We start from the raw sequence: 24,887 nt of genomic DNA on the forward strand, positions 1-24,887 counted from the left end.
AATAACACGGACGAGTAAAAAAGAAGGACTCCGCGCCGTGATATTAGCAAGTGAAGCACCATTCTGCTAGTATGTGTGAGGTTACGGGGAATACTAGTTACACAATTTTTTCTCCCATAAATAATCATATATGGTCACAAATACTTATATTGAATCGTTTTTACACTTTTTCACTACGAACGACGGCATTTTAAAATATTTTAATGAGACGCAAACTGATCTGTCACAGACGATGACAATTCTCATAATGGCCGCCTGTCGGCTTGTATTAGTGTTGTTTTGGTGCTACACTGTTATGTAAGGTGACACGGAGTCCTTGTTTTTACTAGTCCGTGGGTAATAATAGGAAAATTAATTTAATTTTCTCATATCATATTAATTTGTAAAACTAAACTTTATATTATATCATATAATATAAATAATACATATAAAAATATACAGACATGACAACAGAACGTAAAGATAAGTAAACAATAGAATATTAATACCATATCCAATATCTTTTCTGTTAATAAAGATCTCAACAAGAATCATATGATATTCTTATCAATGTTAAGGTTACTTTAAAGTAAAAAAATCCATTAACATTTTAAACTCAATAACAAATTCATTAAACTCAGTTCAAAATTGGTACCTTGTATAATATACCACAAAAATATAAGCAAATTGTTGGAGATATTTTATCTCTTCTCATTGATTTTCTTTTTTTATGGAAGAGAGGACAAACAAGCGTACGAGTCACCTGGTGATAAGTGATCACCGCCGCCCACATTCTCCTGCAATGCCAGAGGAAGCACAAAAGCGTTGGCGGTTGCTGGCCCTTTAAAAAGGTGTATGTACTTTTTTTGAAGGTACCCATGTATATCACAAGGAAGCTCATACCACAGCTTAGTCGTACGTGGAAGAAAGTTCCTTGAAAACCGCACTGTAGAGGAACGGTTGTGTGGATAAATGGTAGGAATCTTATCCTAATTTGTGTCGTGTCGAAGGTGGAATTCGGCGGCAGGAATTTAGTCAAACAGCTCTTCAGAATATCCCTATGATAAAATATGCTCTAGATGAAACACATTGAATAGACGTCCATATGCAACGCAAAGTTATCTAGCCGTTTACAGAGGGTCCCCGACAATTCGAGCATCTCTGCGTTGCATGCGGGCAATTGGTTACTGTCTACACCACTTCGCTGCGATAGTATAGTGCACTTTTCGAAGTATATTTGCACAAAAGCAAATTTTAGCAAGATTTTGCTTTGTAATTAATTTTATAAATCACGAAATGTAATTAAATTTAATATATTTCACCAGAATTAATACAAATTTGTTTATACAAGACAAGTGCTGACCTCTCAATACCCCGCGCCCGCTATTGCACGAATCGCATTTTAATGAAATGTCATTGTCTGAATAAGTTGTATTGCGAGTTTATAGGTATTTGTAAGTCAAAAAATATAGATTCCGGATAATCACATACACTCCAATCATTTAATAAAACCTTCTCCGAAACACGCTGCATCTAATGGTACAAGCATTATTCCGATCGGTTCAGTAGTTTTCACAGTATAACCGAAGGAAAAAAGCGGCCATACATTTATTAGTGCAATATACACTGACGTCACAGAAACCCCGTGCAAAATGGCGCGTTTGAATGGCCGAAATATATTGCGCGAAAAGAAGATTTAGTTTTTAATTCAATAAGAATGTTTTATCAATAACTTGATAACTTTTAGGATGTATATAATCAAATTCAAGTATTTTTCAAAATCACTCAACGATCTTTTTCGTGCGAATTATTTTAAAAGAATTATTAGCAAAGTGGGCGTAGACCAAGTATAGTAACTAGACTAATTGAAAGCTTCCGTCTCACTCACACGATAAAAAGAAAAACTTATGCGAGTCTTATGTAAATAAATGAGATAGAGTGATTAGATTTTTTGTTTCGCCATGCGTGCCGGTTTTTTCAAGGTCAGCACACCCGGTGTGCTAAACAAACTTGACAGCGCTGCACAGAAAACTTGTAAAACGTGTGAAATATCCGCTATTTATTCAACATCAGTGACAATTTTAAGTAGAATCGAAGGAAATATGGTGCGATGTTGTGTTTTACGATCTAAAAGTGATAGGGAAAGAACACTTGTGTTATATTATGTACCTATATATATAGGATATTCTATATTCGATGTCTAGATACTATACCTGGTCTATGAAAGTGGGTAGTGAATTAATTTTGTCTATGGTACATGTTGACTTTGATAATGAGCTAGAGTTTACTGTCAGTACGACAAATAAAACTCAATTATATATATTTTTTATACGTTTAATTCTTAACAGTGTAATATATCAACACTTGGAATATAAATTTTAAATTACTTCTTCTTATCCTCAATAAATAACTTATTACTATTGTGTACTTTTTAATATCAAAATGCATCTGGTTTTAGTATATTTGATGAGAAAAGTTTTGACCCAAGAGTAGCACAGAGCATAAACACTAGAAAAGTGACACTTTTATGAACTGTCAAAAAATATATAAACAATTTAGAATTATATTTATGAAATACGGAGATTGATAGTTCGTTTTCGACTAACACTAACCAAATATTTGTAATTTAAATAAAATTTCACGTTCGTTTTGATTAAGTAAGAATCAGTTTGTTTTAAAATTGGGTCTCACTTATATTATAATCTTAACTTATCTATTGCTCTAAGAAATATAATGAATTATACCTTAGATAATTTATACGTCTAGATAGACTCAAAAGCCGTGAAAGCGTTATAAAAAATAACAGCGAACTGTGAGCCTGTATTTTTAACAACACACGCACACCAATACAGACTGATGTACCGCGAGTGTAATAGCCTAAACACATGATCGGATTTGGTACGGCCAAACCATCGGACGCGGTCTGGTAGCGGACTATATTCGATGATATGACGCATTGTTCATCGCACATCATTATTATTACCATCCGGACCGTACTGAGTACGACGCCGGACCAATTAGTGCGAGGCGCCCACAGAACCGTCCGATGGTCCGGCCATATCAAGTCCGACCATGTGTTTAGGCTATAACACGTAGCCTGTCATACACACATAAGTAATAAACCTGGCATGTTAGCATTGCGTCACAGCAAAAGGCTCTATATAGACGTACAGATTATCTAAAACTTTTAGCGAAAATAACTGTAAAGTTTAATTTTACATTTATAACATAATAAAGATAGATAATTCTATAAATGATTAAAAATACAAATTTTATGACTTCTTAAAACAATTTCCCGAAAAAATTCACTATTTAGATCTTTTACGTGTAAAATTTGTTACATATTTTAACAGTATACAAAACGTAAATTGTTGATTACAAAATATATAAACAAATAACACTTAAACCCCTCTTTAATTCATTTTGTTTATTTAGGCGAGTCTTTGTTAAAAGAATTTGAAGTCATCAGTAAATAATTAGATCATGTATTTACAATGAGGTTCTATACACATATATTGGCATATCATACGCAGTCTGGGAGCGGAATGGTATAAATGTGCTTAAAGACAATGTAAGCACACTTTTCCTCTTAGTCGTGTGTCAACTGCCACTTTCCTTTTTATAAATTAAACATACGTAACTTCAACTGAATAAATATTGCTACTTATTGACCAAGAATATTTTAAACAATGTATAGATAAAGTCGAGGATTATTATGGTGTATTTTGTGGTGGAAATACTTTGGCTTTGTTTTTTTAAAAGTAATTTGTCTGTATGTATAGAACATCACTGTGTTAACATTAACATCGTTCAGTCTATATGTCGTTAACTAATTAATTCTAAATTACAGATTAGCGGAAAACCCAATATTAGTTGTGAGTGACCATTTAAGAGTCTGTGGGTGCCTCTGGGTCTGTGATCTTCCCAGCAACAACAACAAGGTTATCTAAACAGTCAATGATGTAAAATACGAATGGGTGTTCCACACAGAAGCGACGAGGCTGTTGGCTTTCAAGCAATGGAAGAGTCTTCAGTTCCACACCGTCGGCAACTAAAAAGAAAAATACCGAGTGTTAGCGTTGAAATAGCTGACTATTGCATTACTTTTTCAAGTAAGTATCACTTATTTGGACATGGCGCAGAGCTGGTAAAATAATTTAAAAATAAACAGAAGTGGCCGGCAAAGTTGAAAGAATATCCATATCTGTTGTAGTTTAAACAAATTGAAAAGTTAACACAAAAACGTCGTGTAATTAAAAATGGAACGGCCTTTAACTACGAAACATGCAAATCAAGGAGGTAGCTTATCAAAGATTTTATTTAAATTTCGAACTGTCTTGCAAAAAGAAAGCTGTTTAATAAAACAAAAATATGAATAATTTAACGCCAAAGAGAATGTAAATACTACGTAATAAGAGGCGGGACTGCCTACGTAAAAATTGAAATTTATTGATTTGATATAAGTTTAAAATAATAATTACAATTGGGCGACAAGTATAATCCGGCGAACTTTGAAAGCGGTCAGTTGCTTAAAACGTAGTGGATTCCGGCTGTCTCCGTTTTTCACAAGATTGCTATAATCTTGTAAAAAACGGAACGTCATTTGTCAATCCATCAATGACTGCATGTTTCATACAATCGAATGAATCGCTTATTTCTTAGAGAGTTTCAACAACATGTTCGCTGTTCGTCATTTATTTGAAAAGTAGATATTGTATTTGACAAAGTGAGTTCAAGTAAAATTAATAAATGTGTTGAACTTACTATAACGCCAACAGAAATTCAAGAGGCGTTTTGTGACGTTTAGTTTTCCGCGCATTATTTGATAAAGTACTATACTAGCCTTGTTCACAACTAGGCATTGATGGATAAACCCTTGATCCTCACCAACACGACTTTTTAAAAGGTAGATCAACTACATGATAGTTGTTATGACTGATTATCTGTCACGTATTGTCTCTGAACCTTCTCAAGTAGACGTAATCTACACTGATTTGAGTAAAAGTTTTGACAGGATTGACCATAATACCCTCTTAGAGAAGCTTCTACGTATAGGAATACGAGGTAATTTATCCAGATGGTTTTCGTCCTATATTGAGAATCGCTGCCAAACAGTGGTACTTAACGGGAACAGCTCATCGACTATTAACATACCCTCAGGAGTTCCTCAAGGCAGTTTGCTGGGGCCTCTTCTTTTTATCATATTTGTTAACGATATCTCTTCATGTTTCAAGCATTCAAATTTTATAAAGTTACGTTGCAATTTTATCATTTATACATAAGTCCATCAATGCCTCTTTTGCTGGCCGCTAGAGTAATATACTAATAATGTTATAGTACCTCCAATCATAGACGCAGTAATGTTGTTATTGTCAACTCTGACAACCACGTTTTGCACCAGCTCCTGGACAAAGAGACCTTCCTTCGAGGATATTCTGGTCAGATCTGCATCGCGACCGAAGATTTTGCTGACGCCAAACTGGAATGAATACATCTATTAGGTTATCATGTTAGGAAATACTTTTAGCTTATGTTTTTTACAGGAACTATCTACGGAACGAGCAAAAGTCCCACCGTACACTGAGCGCTGCAAAACTTATAAGCCAATAGACTCCTACTGTGTTATTAATAAACGCAATGTAAAGTTACTCCAAGTTTACTCCTCCAAGTCCCTTAGAGACCCTAATATGTTTTGTAATAGCCGAAACACATTCTCGGATTTGGTACGACCGGACCATCGGACGGTCCGGTGGGCCCTCGCACCAAAAGAAGATATTACTATAAATTTGGATACAGATCGAATGCTGAATTCGACGCAATTTGAGTGTAAATCGGTACATTTCGGTAGAGTTATCTCCAATTTCACAAACACCCCGAAAGTAAAGGGTTATATAATACCTAAATTCATTCATTCATTGAAATCGCACGGATTTCACCAGAATACAGTACTTTAACTTCATACTAGAGCGCCCGTGTCGACGTACGCACACATACACACGATTTATCCGGCCGCTAAGCAATCTTGAGAAGAAAAAACTATTGAGCTCCACGCCGGAGGCCGCCGAGCCTGGTCGCTGTCCGAGTTAAAGAGTGGTATCACTAATAGTTAGAACTATACCTAATAATGATAACTAATATAGAAGATAGATAGTCCCCTAAGGCTCCAAGGTAGGGATTCATTTAGGGGTCATTGTATTTAAAGAGGCATATAGTTATATAATGACTAGGATCCGTTGGTGAAATCAGCCATTAGTTATTTTCTTTAATAGCTGCTTTCTTGTGGAGGATGTATTGCCAACAGTACTCTTGGTAAATGTTGGGATCGCTCCTGTGATTCCTCTGAAATGCCAGCCCTCTTGGTCTCACCAAATAAAGAGATTCCTTCTTCATCAGAAAATAAAAACTAGCTCCATTCATCTGTTCACATGGCACTATTTTGGGAAATCCTTAACCTTGCAATACGGTGCCTACGAAGTAATTTAGGACCATACAAATGATTTAAGTTTTCTTTAGTGTTAATTCCGCTTTTTTATATTTGTTTTAAAACAATTCGACACGTGTTTCGCCTCTACACGAGGCATCCTCAGGACGTGTTTTCTCGCCAAAATCTGGCACGAGACTTAGAATCCCCAGCTGGTATATTGACTTCTAGAAGACGCCACTGTGATTCCTCCATGTGAAAACAAGGAGTGATTACTTACCATCCAGCTGACACTAAGTAAACTAGTTAATTTTAAATAATTGTAATAAAAATTTGTGGTACCTTAGCCAATGCAGCTACTGGTTTTGTCGTGGTGTCAATGTAGAATGATGGTAAAGAGACTTGCAACTCTTCCTCTGCTAAGGAGTCCTTGATATCTGTGATGGGAGTGGAAGGCAGGTCAGCAACCAAGCGCGTGAGGCCGTCCCGGGTTTGTGGTTTCACCACCAAGAGCGCGTATCTTCCACCCTGAATAATAAGAATAATATATAGTTCTATTAATAAAGAGTCAAAAATTTAAGTAAAACTCTTCTCTCTTTTTGGTTGGTGCAATAACTGATAATGACTGACCGACGGATTGACGCACAGCCTAAGCCGCTAATCTTAGAGACGTGAAACTTGACGTAGGCATCTGATAAAAAGAAAGAAAGGATTTTACAAAGTTCTACCCTTAAGAGGGAGAAAAAAGGGGCTAAGTTTGTATGGGACAACGTAATTCCTTGGTGCAATCTACTTCTAATTAATCGTAAAAAAGTTATTTGAATTTATTTCAACTTACATCATAAGGCAGTAGTAAAGCCTCGCTATCAAGATCTGGTAGCTCGCCAGTCAGGAATCTGCCACTTGTCTTCATCATTTTAACTTGTTTCTTCTCCGTATTTGATTTGTAGAAAAGCCCAGACTCGATGGTATCAAAAGGTTTCTTCCAAGATCCGCGGAAATACATTCCATTAAACAGAATCATTATTGAGTTGGAAGCTGTAAATATTATCAAAATTGGTTATTTTATTATATTTTTATTTATTATAAACTATAATAAAGATAGTGACGTACACTGAAAATAAAATTAAAATCAAACAGAGAAAATACAAAAGTACGATGATTTAAGCCCTATTAACGCAATGTAAAGTTACTCCAAGTTTAAAATTACTTCAGTTACTTTGAATTACTTAATTAAATTATGACACTATTAGTACTCGAAGGGTTAGCTCAGTTGGTTAGAGCCACCGGCACGGAACGCTGGAGGTCGTGGGTACGAATCCCGCATCGTTCATAAAATTTTGTTTTTCAAATTTTATTTGTGTATTAATCCTAGAAGTGAGGGTTATCACTTTAAAAACATAACATATTGTTTGTATTTGCGATATTAGAATAATAAATTTAATTCGTTTCTCATCTATTATACGGCTGCATATTGCTGTTATGTACAGAAAACCAAGGCAAAGCATAGAATGCATATTGCTTACACACATTGCCGGTAATATATTACACAGATGTACAACACACAACAACTACATCTTAAAGAGGGGGGGGGGGGGTTGCAATTGGACCATGATTCTGAATGTATTGGCACTGAAAATTACCAAAATAAAAATAATGTGGTGCGGATTTTTTTTATTTTTTTAGAATATATATGTGCAATTCAATCTATTTTTTAATAATTGTTATGATTATTATTTATCTGTAGTCAGTTAGTAGCTGTATCTGTCAGAGCAGTATCTTATGTATTTCGCCCAATGACCTGTATATGGAACGTATTGATTTCGTCCCAATAGCTGACAGCATTAGAAACATTGTGCAAGTGCCATTGAGCCTTATAACGTAGGTAAAGTATATTGTATTACAATGCTGGCTAAAAAAGTCTACAAAATCTTTTGAGTATTTCTGCAACTGCAGAACTTTCCTGCTTACAAATAAATTACTATCATTTCATTTCGTAAAACTCCAATAGCTATGATTTAGTTTTAGGGAGCTCTACGGAACCCTTCCGCATTCGGAGGTTGTCTGTTTACACCCGGTATATACTGATAAGCAAAACGAAATTAAAAAAAGAAAATGGGTTACATGGTCGGTAAATGCCCACCCATACTCCTTTAAAAACAGCAAAGAAATTACGGAAGCTAGAAGCAATCCATGATCTCTAACCATGAGATGAGCTGAACTCCTTTGTTCTTCTACGTTATTGCATATATCTGCCATTAACAGTAGAATCAGAATCGGCTCCATATATAAACCTACAGATGCTATGGAAACATGGTCTTTTCGTAGCTGGCAGTGTAAAAGAGAATCTCTTTAGAGCAAAAAAAGAAAAATCCAGTACAATGGGGACCGTTTTTCTAATAATGTGGTTCATTAGTTACTACAAAATCGATTAATAATTTGTATAATTTAGGTCGTAATGCAGTTAATGCAATAGAAGTAATAATTAAGTCAGTCATAAAATACAACATAATATTAGTACTTACTTGTTTCACTGCCTTTCTTTCCAACACTATTAACAGAAAGACTGCTTGCAATGTCATTTTTATCATTCAACACACGAAGATCTCTGGCTTGATTCCTGGCTTCATCAGCTATCATTGTTTCTTCGTCGTCACCGTTTTCATATTCTTCGCCATTAGTCTTAACCAATTTAATTTGTTCTTTTATGTTCTTAGCAGGCTTGTAATCCGATTGCGTCAATTCTACTTTCTCTGGCTTATCATCTACGGCATAAGTTATTAATTTTTCATCTTTTTCTTTGGCAGGGTCTTCTTCTTTTTCAATTGTCATTTTATTATCTTCTACTCTATTATTATTTTCATTTTCATCATCACCAATATTATCATATGTGTATCTTTCAACGGACCTAACGTCAGTTAAATAATAGTCTTGCAATATCTTCTTATAGTCCTCATTTACGGTGTAGTTCTTGTACACGTAGAAGAAATTTTTAAGCTCTGGGTGATTGTATTTGAACTCGTTGGTGTTTTTTAGTCTTTCCATAATGTACCGATAGTTTTTACGTACTAAATTTTGATCTGATGGCAGGTGAAGAGCATTGACGAGTTGTTCACGAGTTTCCCCCGTCGCGCCTTCAGCGAGGATAGCAAGTATTGAGGAATAACCGAGTGGGGAAAAGGCAATATCTTTCGTATCGTCTATGTATCCCTGAAAATGTGATATAATATATTATGTAATCAACAAATATATAAAATAATTTGGAATAAAAAAAGCTTATCAGAAGATATTTTGGTGCTCAAATGATGAAACTTATTGTACAAATTTCATTTGTACCATAGTTTAGAAATGTACTAGCATTTATGTGGTGAAATACAATATTCATTTATTGCGCAATCGTACATAAAAATGAAAATTTATAATGTAATTATTTTACATTAAAATGTAATCTCTCAGAAAAATCAACTTTCAACCATAATTTTATCGACTGTCTTACGAATTTTCGATCAGTCACGTGTCATGACGCGAATTTATCATTTTATATCCATCGTAAGAAAAGTGCTCAATGCCGCTAAAGAAGTTTCCTTCCAAAAAATCCCTTTTGACTTTGTTTCATAGAGTCACTTTTTCTTGTAAAGAAAAGCGTGTGTGTAAGTATGTATGCACGCAAGAAGTTTAAAATAAATCCTTAAAATGATTTTTTCCTTCTCCTATTGTATGTTTGTAGAAAGAACAATATTGTAAAAACCTTGCAAAGATGGCTTTGACAATTAATTATTAAATAACGAATACAGCTGTATGGGCTTGAAACCTTTGCCTGTCCTAATAATGGACGATGAAACCAAAAAAAATAACGAATGTCGCAAACGTCAGAAAATTTTAGGAACCAACTTCACCCTGTTACTTTTGTGTACAGTGATGCGCGCGCATCTTAAAATTTTACTCTTATCAGTTAGTATAACTTTAAAATGAAGTTAGTGATAGTTAACTACACATAGTTGTGTTGTAGTGTGAAGTTATAAGTTGCATTAGAACTATTTTCCCCTCAACAGCAGCCGTAGCTAACACATAAGCAGCTTGCTTATATTTTCACTTCTTGTTTCTAGTCCTAAGCTGATGACAGTGGCCCGGTTTTAATTTGTGATATTTAAAACAAGATTTGAAAGTAAAATGTGAAATCCCGGTAGGCAGTGTAGGTTGGTTATTAAAATTCAAACTTTCCCGACCATTACAAACCTTAAAAGGTTTCTAATCTTATATAAAATCGTAGTAAATGTTTCATTATAGATTATTTCAGTATGGATTATGTCTACTTCGGCCTAAATACGTTTATTCTCATAAGAATAAATATAAAATTACATACATGAGAATTTTACACATAAATATAATATAACATTAGTTTAGGTTATTACGACTACGCATGCAAAAAAATAAATGCTACAACAAAATAAAGGTGTGATAAGGAAAGTTAAAAAAGAAAACATTTTAACATGACAGCGTTAGATAATTTATACGTGTAGATAGAGCCTCTTGCTGATATGCAACGCATGAGAACAGGTCAGGTTTATTACTTTAATGTGTGTACCAGTGGGAGGCTCCTTTGCACAGGAAGCCGGCTAGATTATGGGTACCACAACGGTGCCTATTTCTGCCGTAAAGTCAGTAATGTGTAAACATTACTGTGATTCGGTCGGAAGAGCAACGTAGCTAGTGAAATTACTGGGCAAACGAGACTTAACATCTTATGTCTCAAGGCGACGGGCGCAATTGTAGTGCCGCTCAGAATTTTTATCAAGAATCCTGAACGGCACTGCATTGTAATGGGTAGGGCGTAACAATTACCACGAGCTGCAAGTTCTGCTCATTTCAAAATTTGCAAAAGTTGCAAAGAATTTTGCTCATCTTCAAAAAAGATGCGCGAGCAGTTTCTATGCGAACTCGGATGTCCATTTCGCTTTTCCATCAGTCTGTTAGCCATGACCCAAGATATTAGTTCCTGTCAACCTCTCGAAGATGTTAAGTCCGATTATTCATTATAGAGATATAAGTCATTATTTTAAGACTAGAAATAAGGGATTGCTTGTATCTAATTCTAGTAGGCTTCATAAGATATATGTACATAATAGCTTTAAGGGTAAATGGTTACACTTTTATAACTAACTCCTAGCCACTGTTCAGGCATTATCTATCAATAAATTTAAATGTTTTATTAAAAAATGGCTGTGTCGTAAATCCTACAACTCCACAGCTGAATGTAGTGATCGGACAGATTGGGACTAGATTGTGACTATTTTATAGCAATGACAGTACAATATTGTATAATATTTTATTAAAAAGAGCGCTATTTGTTGCCGAAGTGATAGACGTATCTAGTTTATTAGAATTTACATCAAAATGAATTCGAAAAGAATCATTTTTGAGAAAATAAAGGCATTTTTAGAAAGGTGCTCTCAGCAGCAGGGAAGTATATCACACAAAACTGTCAATAATATTTACCTGCAGTATAGCCGTGGATAATTCATTGGTAGCTTCACCAATGAAGCTGGTTTCTTTGGGCTGAGTGGATCTACCACCACGTAACCATCTTGCCTCGCTCGCTGCCAGTATACCTACAAGAACTGAAAAAAAAGAAATAAAAGGCTTATAGTGAAACTGCACAAATACTTAACTCAGAGTTTGATTTGTTCATGGATGAAGGTCTTAAAAAGGGTTGGTTTAGAAAAGCTACGGAAAAATTTTCCGAAAAAAAATTATTTCAATTGTTAGTGTAGTGTTTTAGTTGCCTAAATACAATGGTTGGTTTGTTGTGAATTCGATTTCAATTGGGTACATTGCATTTTTAGGGCATCTGGGTATTTTCCATAGAATATAATCTATAGATTTTGATAAGATGCCACAGAGCATTGATGGTTAGAGTACATGAGTAAATAAATAGTAGTCAGAGTAAATTACTCATATTAGCTGTTACCTATTCATTTGTTTATATTCATTGAAGGCTCAATACACGATTTAATTGGGTCACGTGGGTAAATTGTAACGAAGACCGCTTACCGCAGCAATGTACCGCTACAGACCTACATAACCGCTGGCTAACCAGTTTAATGTTCATACTCCATAGTCTATACCAACAGTTATCTTGTATCAACTTGCGTTACCTACCAACGCGGAAACATAAATTTTCCAATGATTAAGTTTTTTTATGGAAAAGGAGGACAAACGGTCTTACGAGTCACCTGGTGTTAAGTGATCACCGCCACCCACATTCTTTTGCAACACCAGAGGAATATCAGGAACGTTGCTGGCCTTTTGAAGGTACCCATGTCATATCGTCCCGTAGTTTGATTGGAAAATAGGAGTAGGATACGCTGTATATGCTTTTACAACTTGATTCCAGAAAATGTACAAAACAAATGTGTTACGTAATTCAAAAGAACTGTTAAGAGATATATATATAGATAGGAAATGTTCCTTAAAACTGAAATTACTTATTTAATAATACTGGTGCCTATAATGAAGATTTAGATAAAAAAAATATTAGGAAAATGGTTGACCCTAATGTCCATCTCTGCAACTTCCCGCTAATTTCGTACTGTACTTATTGTACTTATGGCGATTAGTTGTTTTGTGATTTCTCAAAATCTATCAGTCCGAATTGTATTCAAAATCTAAGTTTGGTCAAGCCCTTTCGAATGGGCGCCAAACGCTATGAAATCGGTCAAGCCGTTTGAAGGTTATAAGGGGTTTACATACATCCATACACACATATACACAAATATATTCATACAGATGTACGGACACCATGGCGGGAATAGTCAGGGAAGCTTCCTAGGACCTTAAAACGTCGACATCTGAAGAACGGGGTAAAACCAATAACTTCCTGATTTTTTTTAATTTTCAAGAGGAAGTTCAAAAGAAGCCAGCTGAGTTTCTTGCGCCCGATCTTCTCAGGTTTTAGGGTAAATGAATTTTTGACGTTCGGTAAGTGATTTAAAGGCGGTCGGTGGAGAAGCGAGCGATGAGCTAAAGAAATTGAGGTATATTAATTAAGTTAAATATAATTATAAAGTTTAAATAGTAACCTTGGCACTATGTGTATCTAGGCCATTCGGCTGGTTTCAAAAATTCCCGCGATGTTAAATTCTATAGTCTAGTATATTCTGTACGTCATTGTTGACTATTCCATTTGAAAGTAGTCACTTACCGCCATTAAGCCAGTGTTTGGTGTTATAGACGTTAAAAAAAATTATGGCACAAAAAGGAAGTATTTTTAATATGCTTCACCTGATAATTTTAAACGTTTTATAATTGTCACTGAACTTTTATATGCCATTGGTTCTTTTCTCTAACTTGTATTAAAACAATAATAACGTTTCGAGATATATAACCCCAAATTATTTGAAATCCACCATTTTCTTGAAGTTGGAGTAGTGTTGTTCCTCGGTCACTGTCAATAATTTGTACTGTCAACATCTTGGTCCGTGGCCAAGGTACATATAGATGTTGTACTTTGGTCAGGAGAATTATTTCTTAAATTGTTTCACATTCACGTAATATAATAGTCCTAATAAAATATAAACGATATTATCTCATTATAAAAAGAAAACAATGAATATCATATTGATTTTGTTCAGAATTTTTGAGTTATTTTTTATTAAATATGTTATATTTAAGCGAGTAAAACGGTTTTATTTAACAATATTTATATTTTCGATATGTTGAGGTCTTTGTCCAAAAGTGGACGTCTTCCGGCTGATGTTGATAATGATGTGTTTATTTATTATTATGTATTTATTTCCATAAATACTGGCGGTATTCCTCAATGTACAGGCCGAGGTACAAAGGGTATGTCGTACCTTGGCCATAAATCCCTTTTTTTGGTTTTAATTATTATACCATATGTAAATATGAAATATACATTTTTGATATTTTGGTAGTGAATACTCAAATAATTGATCTTTCAAAATATGCAAAAATGGTTTGAGTACAGTTCGTCATAAAATAAAAATAGATATCTATAAGTAGTAAGGAATATGCTTATTTAGTTTTCTTACAATAAAGTCTTCATTCATTAAATCATCTATTCAAGTTTATTTACAATAATATTTTGGGTTTCCACGGAAGCTGGGTTTCTACGGACGACCAGCGGTGTGGATTCTTTCGAAACCACAACTATGTTGAGTTGGGGGCCATTGGCGTCAATAGATCATAATTGGAATAGTATAACTTTAACTATTATCAGAATGTATAATGACATCAATAAACATTTTTTTTTCTTCTTCTTTCTTCTTCTTTTTCATTTTTAGTAAAAAAATATTTGAAATTGAATACTTTATTACATTTACAGCAATAGTGAGGAGAAAGTAAATAATTAATCAAATGAAAATAGACATCGACGGAATAAATCTTGTACTAATTAATCACCATTTATCTTTAATTAATCTGTTTCTTTTTATAGATTACAGATTTATTCATTATAATTAGTGTCATGGAAATTTGGCAATGCCTATTTTCGTTGGATAATTAGTTTTTTTTAGTATTGAGAAATAATTCAGTTTTTTTTTTTCTTTATTGATTTAAGGGGCTTTTATACGTATGTACATGTCAGCCCCATTATAATCTAAGTACATTAAAAAGACAAAAGAAAAACAAAATTCTTAACTTAACAAACTAAAAAAAAAAGTTAATAAAACCAAATGCAAATTATATCTATAGTGTTCAAATAATTCAGTTTATTTCTGTATTTATGGAAAGCGATGTATTCAATTTCGACAATTCTGTCACAAAACAACATGGCTAGATTTTTGTTTATGTTAACAACGACATATTATTTCAACATGGAGGGCATATTGATTTTTCCATCTTTTTGTATCTAAACTGTCACTAGCAATTTATGACATTTACAGGTAAAATAGATTTTTATGAAACGGTTTACTAATGAAAGCTTTCGTGCACGGCTGTACCTAGTCATCTATATATATATAAAAATGAAATGCTGTTCGTTAGTCTCGCTAAAACTCGAGAACGGCTGGACCGATTTGGCCAATTTAGGTCTTGAATTATTTGTGGAAGTCCAGGGAAGGTTTAAAAGGTGAATAAATAGGAAAATGCTGCTAAATTAAATAAAAACAACATATTTGTTTTTCCTTTGATGTGTCCATATATAATTTCTATGAGAGAATTTATTGACGCACGGTTTGACAGTTCTGCTGTGAAACAATTTCATTACGACAGCAGGGTGCATATTTTACGAAGTAACTTTTGATGTTATGATATATTATTGACAAATTCATATAAAAACATTATTTTATTTATTATATTTTACAGAACAACGTCTGTCGAGTCAGCTAGTAAGTAATAAGAATATTATAATACTATCTATAAGTATGTATAAGGTATGCAGTACAAACAAGTACAAAAGTTTTCCTACAATAATAATGGACTATAGATGGAGTGCAGTTGAGTGTTAAACACGTAAATCACGGCCACTGCGCGGTGAATGTACTGCGCTGACCTTAGTCTATTGGTCTCAGGTACTGACAGCATATTCATCGTTGGAGCATCATTGGAACTATTTTGTATTGAAATTATTTAACTTTAGAAAAGCTTGGGTTATTACTTAAATGTTTTGTATACTTATATTAATATGACTATGCAAGGAATGGTTATTTATTAATAAAATCTTTTATAGATTATAAAATATATTTTATTATTAGTTACTATTCTTGATAATATATATTATAATTATGTGTTTACACGTTACTACTACCATTGCTTAATCCTATAAAAATAAAAGTTGATTAGAGTGAGAGAGGAGGGGCCTGCCTACAGCTGCCGTATGCGTGAGAGAAAGGGAAGCCAGGTAGACTGTAGCCGTAACGCGTTACGTTACAAAGCGGTTTGCCCTCCCAGAAGAAGTTATTCACTTCAAAAATATTTCATAGTTATAATTTAAAATAATCTGTATAATTGCATTGTATAGAAAATAATAACTTATAATGTATTGCCACACAGAAAGGCGGACATTTCTGGTCTTTATGAAATAATAAAATTAATATTGACACTGATTTATTAAAAGATGTATAATTATTATCACCTGATAATAATCAAACATTTATATCATGAAGATGGATGTTTGTTCACGAGTCATGGATGTTTATATCAATTTATGTTTGTTAAAGTAGGTATATTGTATTGAAATATATCGTTGTCTTTTACCCACATGACAGGCTATGCCTAGTTTCGTGCAAGATAACTTGTGAAAAAAATATGTCAGAATAATACATATATCATTATTATATCATCATATATAATTGTCATATTTTAGGAAGGTCAGATTATTTATTGAATTAGGCGGTACTTTGCGGAAATCCATAATTATACAAATGATTTAAGTTTTCATTAGTCTTAATTCCGCCAATATTTGTTTTTAAAACAATTCGACACGTGTTTCGCCTCTACACTGAACACGAGAGTCTCGTGCCAGATTTTGGCGAGACAACACGTCCTGAGGATGCCTCGTGTATAGGCGAAACACGTGTCGAATTGTTTTAAAAACAAATATTGGCGGAATTAACACTAAAGAAAAATTAAATCATTTGTATGAAGGTCAGATTACTAAGAGGTAAATTGTACGTAAGAATAGTATTACTGAATCTACTCCAACTGTGTTACAGTGTCATGTTTCAGAAGATTTTGTTACATAAATAATCGAGCCTAGTCCATTGCCAGTTCTTTTGCATCGTATTTTATACGCATATTCAAAACTGAAATGGAACTATTTTGACGCATTCAAACGCAATCAAGATACAATAACATTCAATGAAGTTCTTTGTGAAAAAAGTTTTAAACCAAATATTTGAGTTTATCTTGAGTATTAATTCCGCTTAGTTATAAAACAAGCTCGTTTCAGAATTTGGTGAGTCAACATGTCCTAAAGATGCCTTGTGTAGAGGAGAAACACATGTCGAATTGGCGAAACACAGAATGATTTGCGGAATTAACACTCAAGAAAAACTCATAAACTTTGGACAATTACTGATTTCCGCAAAATAATTCCTTAATTCAATAATTATTAAAGCAATTATGCGTCATTATATTCCAAAATTGGTCATTTTCTTTTCACATTTATGTGTTTTAAACGAGTTTAATTTCATGGTGAAGATAAATTAATATGCCATAAATAGTATAATTTAATATGCTAACGGTACCCACTCTCCAATGGACTGCACACAGCATACCGCCTGAGAAAGTAATCTCGGTACAGTCGCGCACACAAGCCACTAATTGTTATTACAGTTTACTGGATCTTACCGAGTACAGAGCAATTACACAGATGAGCAATCTTTGACATTTAGAAGGATGACTGGCTGGTAGATTTAAAACTAGACTCTGCCTGCGACTTTCTCTTTGTCCAGAGTTAAATGAGTTGTGTTTGAACGTGTTTTCGGTTTTCGAATTCATATGTATGTTTTTTCTACGCTTTATACCAGCCTAGGGAAACTCTCTAAGAAGAAAGTCACTCGATCGTATAAAACGTCCAATAATGTCATTGATAGATAGACGGATGACGGATATAATCTTGTAAAAAACGGAGATAGCCGAAATCACACTGCGTTTCAAGCAACTGTTCGCTTTCAAACTTAGTTTCATACTAAACTAAATTTAATTATTTTCTCAGGCAGTCCCGCCTGTCATTACGTAATATTGGCATCCTCTTTGGTCTATAAAGTCGGTAATTGTGATTCCTCTGATGTTAGTATGGACTGCGGTAATTACATACCATGATAACACGTATGTTTGTACTATAAATTCATTTTTAAAATATTATCTATTAATTATTTTATAAATAAACTATTTCAAAAGCTTTTGTTGAATATCAAGCCGTTTCTTCACAACATTACGAATCAGCGATAAACTTTATTATAGGCGATTCAAAATCGAATTTACGAACCAATTTGAATAAGCAATATATATATGACATTGAATTTATGTCTGTAGGTTGACATTTTATACTTTTATACTCACACAACAAACACATTACTGTAAATCAACCCGGAAAGCCCTTGCAAAATGGCACTGCAAGAAACAGGAGTAAGAAAATATTATGTCCTATACATTATCGAATTTAGATTAATGTATTCCATATTCTAAGCAAAAACAATTATAAAAATAAAATTGATTGATCTGGACCAAATGCTGTCCAGGTATGGGAATACTTTTATTTTGTTAAATATCACGAAGATATATTTAAAAAAAATAACGGATTGCACTCCGGGAGTGCCGACAGAAGTGAAAACTTGAACATTAACGTTGTGCATTTGAGAATATTTTGGAATGGTTAGGGAAAAATTTCACACAAATTGCTTTATTTATCCGTATAAAAGTACTAGCATTTATGTGGTTAAATACAAGTTTGATTTAAGCCATCAATATTATTATTTTTATAGGCTAGTAATAGTGTAGAATCTGTTGGTGAAACAAATAATAAAATAAAAAAAAGCATTCATCCATAATTTCAACGACTGCCTTACGAATTTTTGATCAGGACACGTATCATGACGCGAGTTTAACATTTTATACCCATCCCAAGAAAAATGCTCACAAAAAAGTTTTCACTTCAACAAAATAACACCCACGGGTTCATTAAGTACCTTATTCTCTTATTAGTCCAGGGTATCGAAGTTCGATTGACGGATCGGACATTTTCCTATTACGAAAGTGTTTCGGATCCGAAGATCGACTCCTCCTTTTCTGAAGTCGGTTAAAAAGACTTTTCGTCTTATAAAAAAACATAAACAATGGTTATTATTCATTCTGCAAGTTGATATTTATTTCTAAGAACACAAGAGACGGAAATAGAAGACATGATGTTAATTGAAATGTGTCTGGTGTTCAATGTTTTGTATGCAGACATGGAGCCTTTGGACCATGCATATTCTAGAAACTGTCTTAATAAACGCTTTATATTTTTATATTAAAAAGTTGGCTTTAATAAAAAAATATGTGTGTGTGCACTTATGCAGGCATGCAAGAAGGTATATTAGCCTAGCGAAACTCTAAGAAGAACATTTGTTCAAGCATTTTTAAAACTTTTGACCTACATGCGAATGAAATAGGATATTAAAGTTCGTATGGAAATACTAAGAGACTGTTCACAATGACAAGAGATATCCTCTGTATCATAAAAGAGCGCCAACCAGAAGCGGAAAAAGCAGTTTGTATATGCAAAGAATCCTAAAAAATGAAAATGCTGCAAAGTAACCATTCCACGCGAGATAAAGCCAGTATATAATATTTTCGACACACTTGCATAATAATATTAGGCACTAAAGCATCATATAATTATCCCTACAAACGTAAGGTAGTACGTAACTGCAAATTATATGAGAGTAAACAGAATATTTTCAATTTAGCCGGGTAATACAGTTCTTTTTTGTAACAACAAAGAGGTTTTATGCCGCTAAAACTCCATTTACATTATTGGAATAAATAAATGTGTTAATTAGGACGAAAAAACATTTATTATTATCAAATAATTTATGATTCACAATAATTGTTATAAAATAGAGAACATTTTATCACTAAAATTATAATTTTGAAGTAGGCTGTATGTATGGCTTTATGTAATCACCTTACATTTGACGCGTGCAAAAAAAATGGCGCGCCATTGTTCATAATTAAATATTTTATTTTAACGATTTATGCAATACATGTTTGTTATTTCCTTGCAAGTGTGTTGTAAAAGAGTATATGAAACTCGTGAGCAACTTACTCACTAGACACTCGGCTGATTTACGCCCTCGCCTGCGGCTCGGGCTGCAACCCACAGCCTCGTGTATAATGAGCAACTTAGCTCACTTGTATAGCATAATATACTATCTTAGATCATTTGTGCTTCTATATAGACTGTGAAAACGTCAAAAAAATGAGATTGATACTAACACAAAATAATTAAAGCAATAAACCTGGCCTGTTTTCATTGGTTGCCCAGCAGTAAGAGACTCTATCTAGACGTATAAATTATCTAATTAGTATACTAATTATGTATCACTTTAACTTACCCAATAAAAGTTGAATGGACGACATCTTACTCCACCTGTAAGAAGTAATTACCGAATTAGAAACAATTCTAACATTGTTATCTAACAGATTTGTGCCAAATAACCAAAAAATAAATTCCATACAAAAGTCAATACATTTCAATACAAAAATGTATTGACTTATGCAATATTATTGTGATAAAATAGCTAAATAAACAAAAAGCACGCTTTTATAGATAACCGTACTAAAAAATAGAAAAGAAAATTTAAAATTAACATCAATTCATCAATTCCTGCCTTATAGACGATATATGAAAATTAATAAAATAACAAAAATCTTATTTTGCAAACTGAAAAATGGAATAATTTTATCAAATTAATGTATTGTCATGGGTCCTCGATAAATCTACGAAGTTTGAACGAAGTCTGACTGTTGAAAGTGGGTCAAAATCGCGCCCAAATAAGTCGGATATAAACAAACACATATAGGTGAAGCTAATTCAAAATAAAAATATTATTTTCTTCATCTGTTTTTAGAAAATGCTGCCAGCAACGACAACATAGCTGATAATGCTTATCATTTGCTCAGTGATTTCACTAGCTACGGTGCCCGTAGCCCTTCAGACCGAAAAACAGTAATGTTTACACATTACTGCTTCACGGCAGAAATAGGCGCCGTTGTGGTACCCACAATCTAGCCGGCATCCTCCCACCATACATAAGATGCTACTGAGAACGTAAGGTTTCATCTATATAATATAATAAAATAAGTTATGTCAGATCGCTCTGGGATATTACTGTGTTAGGTTTATTTGGACTAATAAGGTTTCCCGCGTTTATTTGCAAGGCTGACTGATATAATTATCATTATATTGACAGTGTTATCAACGATATATTATTATTCTTGGTTTATTCTCAGGTATAACTTAGTACGAATTTTATTTGTAAGGTCGCGTAAATGTTAATTAAAGTAAAAGTTAAATTTCAGAGCGCTATATTTTTAATTTATTCAGTGATGGCATCCTTAGGTATTTGAAATATCAGGTCTACGCTTAATCATTTCTACCTGAGACACGGTAATATGGGTTTGGGCCCCAATTCTGCTCGACTCGCATTTTTACATTTAAAAATTTGAACGAGTAACATTGACTGTAGTCGACTCTTGTGTTTCATGTCAAATCTTGAGAAACAACGACAAGAATTTTACCATCATGAGCTGAGATTTACAGAGCTTACTTAGACTTTCCATAGATTTTAGAGTTGAGTTTAATCTCGTATTTATAAACATCGCTTTGAGTTCGACCTAACTTAAGTTACTAAATATAGGGGGTAGGTTTATTTACTTTAGTTTCTTTAAGAGTGGGCGTTCCCAAATGATGTGAGAAATTTTGGGGGTTGAGGGGAGTTGGCTTGACCAGCCCAATCTCAGAGGCAGATCTCGACAAATATCACGTTATTGTTATATCGCAAGAAAAATTGTAAAATTGTGAGAAATCTGGGTTGAATAAATAAAGATTGGCTGTATAATTATAATAAGTATTAAAAAATAATAATAATAGATCACAGATAAAGTAATTCACACACAACAAATTCGGCGAGGGTAGAGGGTGGTCGAAAATCGCTAATATTGCCACACCTGTAATCTTAATACCTTTTTTTTTTATTAAAATAAGGGACGAGACGGACGTTCAGCTGATGGTAACTGATACGCTCTGCCCATTACAATGCAGTGCCGCAGTTAAGTCGCGTTTGCCCAGTAATTTCACTAAAGTACGGCGCCCTTCAGACCGAAATACAATAATGCTTCCAAATTACTGCTTCACGGCAGAAATAGATGCCGTTGTGATTCCCATAGTCTAGCCAGCATCCTGTGCGAAGGAGCCTGCCACTATTATGATTGAATTCTTTAAAACATATTTAGATAATAATACGTATTTACAATTCAATACGAATCAGCAATATTAGTAATGATATCATCTCTTTATTTATTTAAATATTTTCTCAGTCAAGTCCTTGACCTTCAGTTACGTCATTTAAGAATTATAATATTTATGAAGGCAAAAACTTAATAATATCTTGCATCTTTAAGCATACAATATCAATTAAAGTAGAATTTAGCGTAGCTGTTAATATCTACAATAACATAATACATAAATGTTAATGTCGCAAAAAATGTGTTGCATTTAATTATTATTTGGTTTATAAAATTCTACGCTGAAATAATTGCATTAAAAGTACTTGTCCCTTAAACGGTTATCAGTTTGACAACAGATATTATATAACCTACATGGTAACAAAACTACTTACATGCTGGCGCCAAAACACAGAGTAAGTCACAATAAATAAAATTAAAAAGAGCGGTAAAACACGCGCGCATGCGCTGTGCTCGGTCGGGAATGAGGCGACGACAGGCATACCTTACTTTATATTATCTTCATTTAACAGTTACGTTTGAATAAACAATAGGTACAGTAAGGAACTGAAGAGGTTTGAGCGCCTCTCATAAGAAAGGGATAAAAGGAATGTTTTGAATTATTATTACAGTTGAGTCGTTGTATAAGGTACATAATAATATTTTTATGTTTTTAACAATTCTAAATTCAAACAGAAGTTCGAAGTCTTATCTTTATATATATAAATCCAGTGAACTCTAAACTAAAACTAATGAACGGATTTTAATGGGGATTACTTCATGGAGTGCAGTTTAGTCCAACTTGAGAGATAGAATAGTTTTTATTTCGATTTGGGACCCATAATTATTTTTATTTTCAATATTTGTTTTGTACAGACATATTTTTTATGAGTGAATTTTTTGATGCTTGCTTTGACAGTTCTGCTGTGAAACAATTTCATTATAACAACAGGGAGCATATTTTATGAAATAACTAGCTGACCCGGCAAGTTTGTTGTTTTGCCATATAAATTATTATTTGAGTTTAGCTTGTAGACCGTTTCTTGGATATTGCAACATTACTTTATTTTTCTAAAATCTAAAATAAACGTTACTAAGTTACTCCTTATTACATCAGCTACCTGCCAATAAAAGTCCCGTCAAAATCGGTCCAGCCATTTCAGAGATTATCCGGTACAAACTGACAGACAAAAATTGTCTAAAATGTTATTTTGGTGTATATATATTCATATACATATAGTAAAAACGGTTTTTTCAATATTACAAACAGACACACCAATTTTATTTATATGAAATATTATTGACAAATTCATAAAAATCCTATTCAAAATATAATTAATTATGTGCAGAACAACGTCTTTCGAGAGGGATAGTATATTATATTAATAATATGTCCTATTTGTCTAAAGTGAGATTTGAATTTCGTCCTTTCCTTCTGGTTATTCCATGACAATCTTATCAATACTGTTATTAAAGTTGACCTGATCAAAAGTAAAATTGACCTGGCTGCCAAGACCAGGAGCTAAGAAATTCGGTGCAATCTTTTTTTTTTTTTTTCAGAGCATACCACATGAAAATTTATGGTCTATTGATGCATAGGAGTATCAAAGGGGATGTAAATAAATACTACATAATAACAGGGGACTAAGTAAAAATTGAAATTTATTTTAGTATGAAACGTGCAGTGATTTGACACAAGTTTGTTATAGTAATTACAGTGTGGTGATTGGTGACGGAGTATAATCCGGCTAAGTTTGAAAATTTACAGTTGCTTAAAACGTAAGGGATAATAGCCGTCTTCTGTCAATCTAACAATGACTGCACGTTTCATACAATCGAGTTAATTGCTTTTTTGATAGAGAGTTTCGCTAGGCTGATGGATTATGGAATCCTTGTTAGGTGAATCAGAGTCCAGTTTTTTTTTAAGATCAGGAAGTCGGGTTTGCATAGACAAAAGACCCAATAGACCCGATATGAATAATTTTGCATAATAATTCGCTTTTAATTATGTCTAAAGAATAATGGACAAGGAGTTTATTATATAAAGAAGTATAGAATGCTAAAATTTATGTAGTTGCATTATAAATACACTGACAATGTCAACATAGAGGGCATAAAACTAGTAATTGACGTTGAGCAAAGAACTTTAAAATGTCAAATAATATAGAAATCAATATTAAACCTATTCCAATATAATGGAAGGGAGGTTGAGTATGAAAATTAGGTTTTGACATATTATCTCTGGAACGTAACGGCCCTCCCGCTTCCCTTTCAACCCCTCGCGCTCATCCTGTTGCATCCTGTACAGTTTGCAGTTTCATTACCGAATGTGACGAATATTTTGAATGACGTGATATTTTCGTGCTATCACTACTTTGTTTTAGAAGATTACATTGTTACGTTTTGACTTCTGTTAAAAATAGTTAAAATAAATACTCTCTGTTCTTTCTTTCAATGATTTTTCATCATCACTCAGTGGTGTTATTCGTAAAAGCTTCCTTACGATCTGGACAATCAGTAACAGCAGATCACTATT

General features: G+C 33.5%; 1 protein-coding gene across 1 annotated transcript; it reads right to left on the bottom strand.

The window, feature by feature from the left end:
* Window positions 1-2,292: 2,292 nt before the first annotated feature.
* On the bottom strand, window positions 2,293-22,843 carry LOC126975964 (alpha-1-antitrypsin homolog). The gene is made up of 8 exons (XM_050824098.1): window positions 22,747-22,843; window positions 20,461-20,495; window positions 11,897-12,018; window positions 8,926-9,610; window positions 7,239-7,438; window positions 6,743-6,928; window positions 5,320-5,458; window positions 2,293-4,030 (listed from the first exon to the last, which is right to left on the bottom strand). Coding segments are annotated over exons 1-8 (1,533 nt in total). The 5' UTR covers window positions 22,749-22,843; the 3' UTR covers window positions 2,293-3,866.
* Window positions 22,844-24,887: the final 2,044 nt, after the last annotated feature.

Source organism: Leptidea sinapis, chromosome 2 (assembly GCF_905404315.1).
Source record: "Leptidea sinapis chromosome 2, ilLepSina1.1, whole genome shotgun sequence".
Classification (NCBI taxonomy): domain Eukaryota; kingdom Metazoa; phylum Arthropoda; class Insecta; order Lepidoptera; family Pieridae; genus Leptidea; species Leptidea sinapis.

What these genes read in the sequence shown, in the direction of transcription:
- LOC126975964 (XM_050824098.1), bottom strand. An exon ending in CTTTACTACTGCCTTATGAT is followed by an intron (nt 6,929 to 7,238) that starts GTAAGTTGAAAT and finishes CTTATTATTCAG; the next exon opens with GGTGGAAGATACGCGCTCTT. An exon ending in CAGTAGCTGCATTGGCTAAG is followed by an intron (nt 5,459 to 6,742) that starts GTACCACAAATT and finishes TATTCATTCCAG; the next exon opens with TTTGGCGTCAGCAAAATCTT.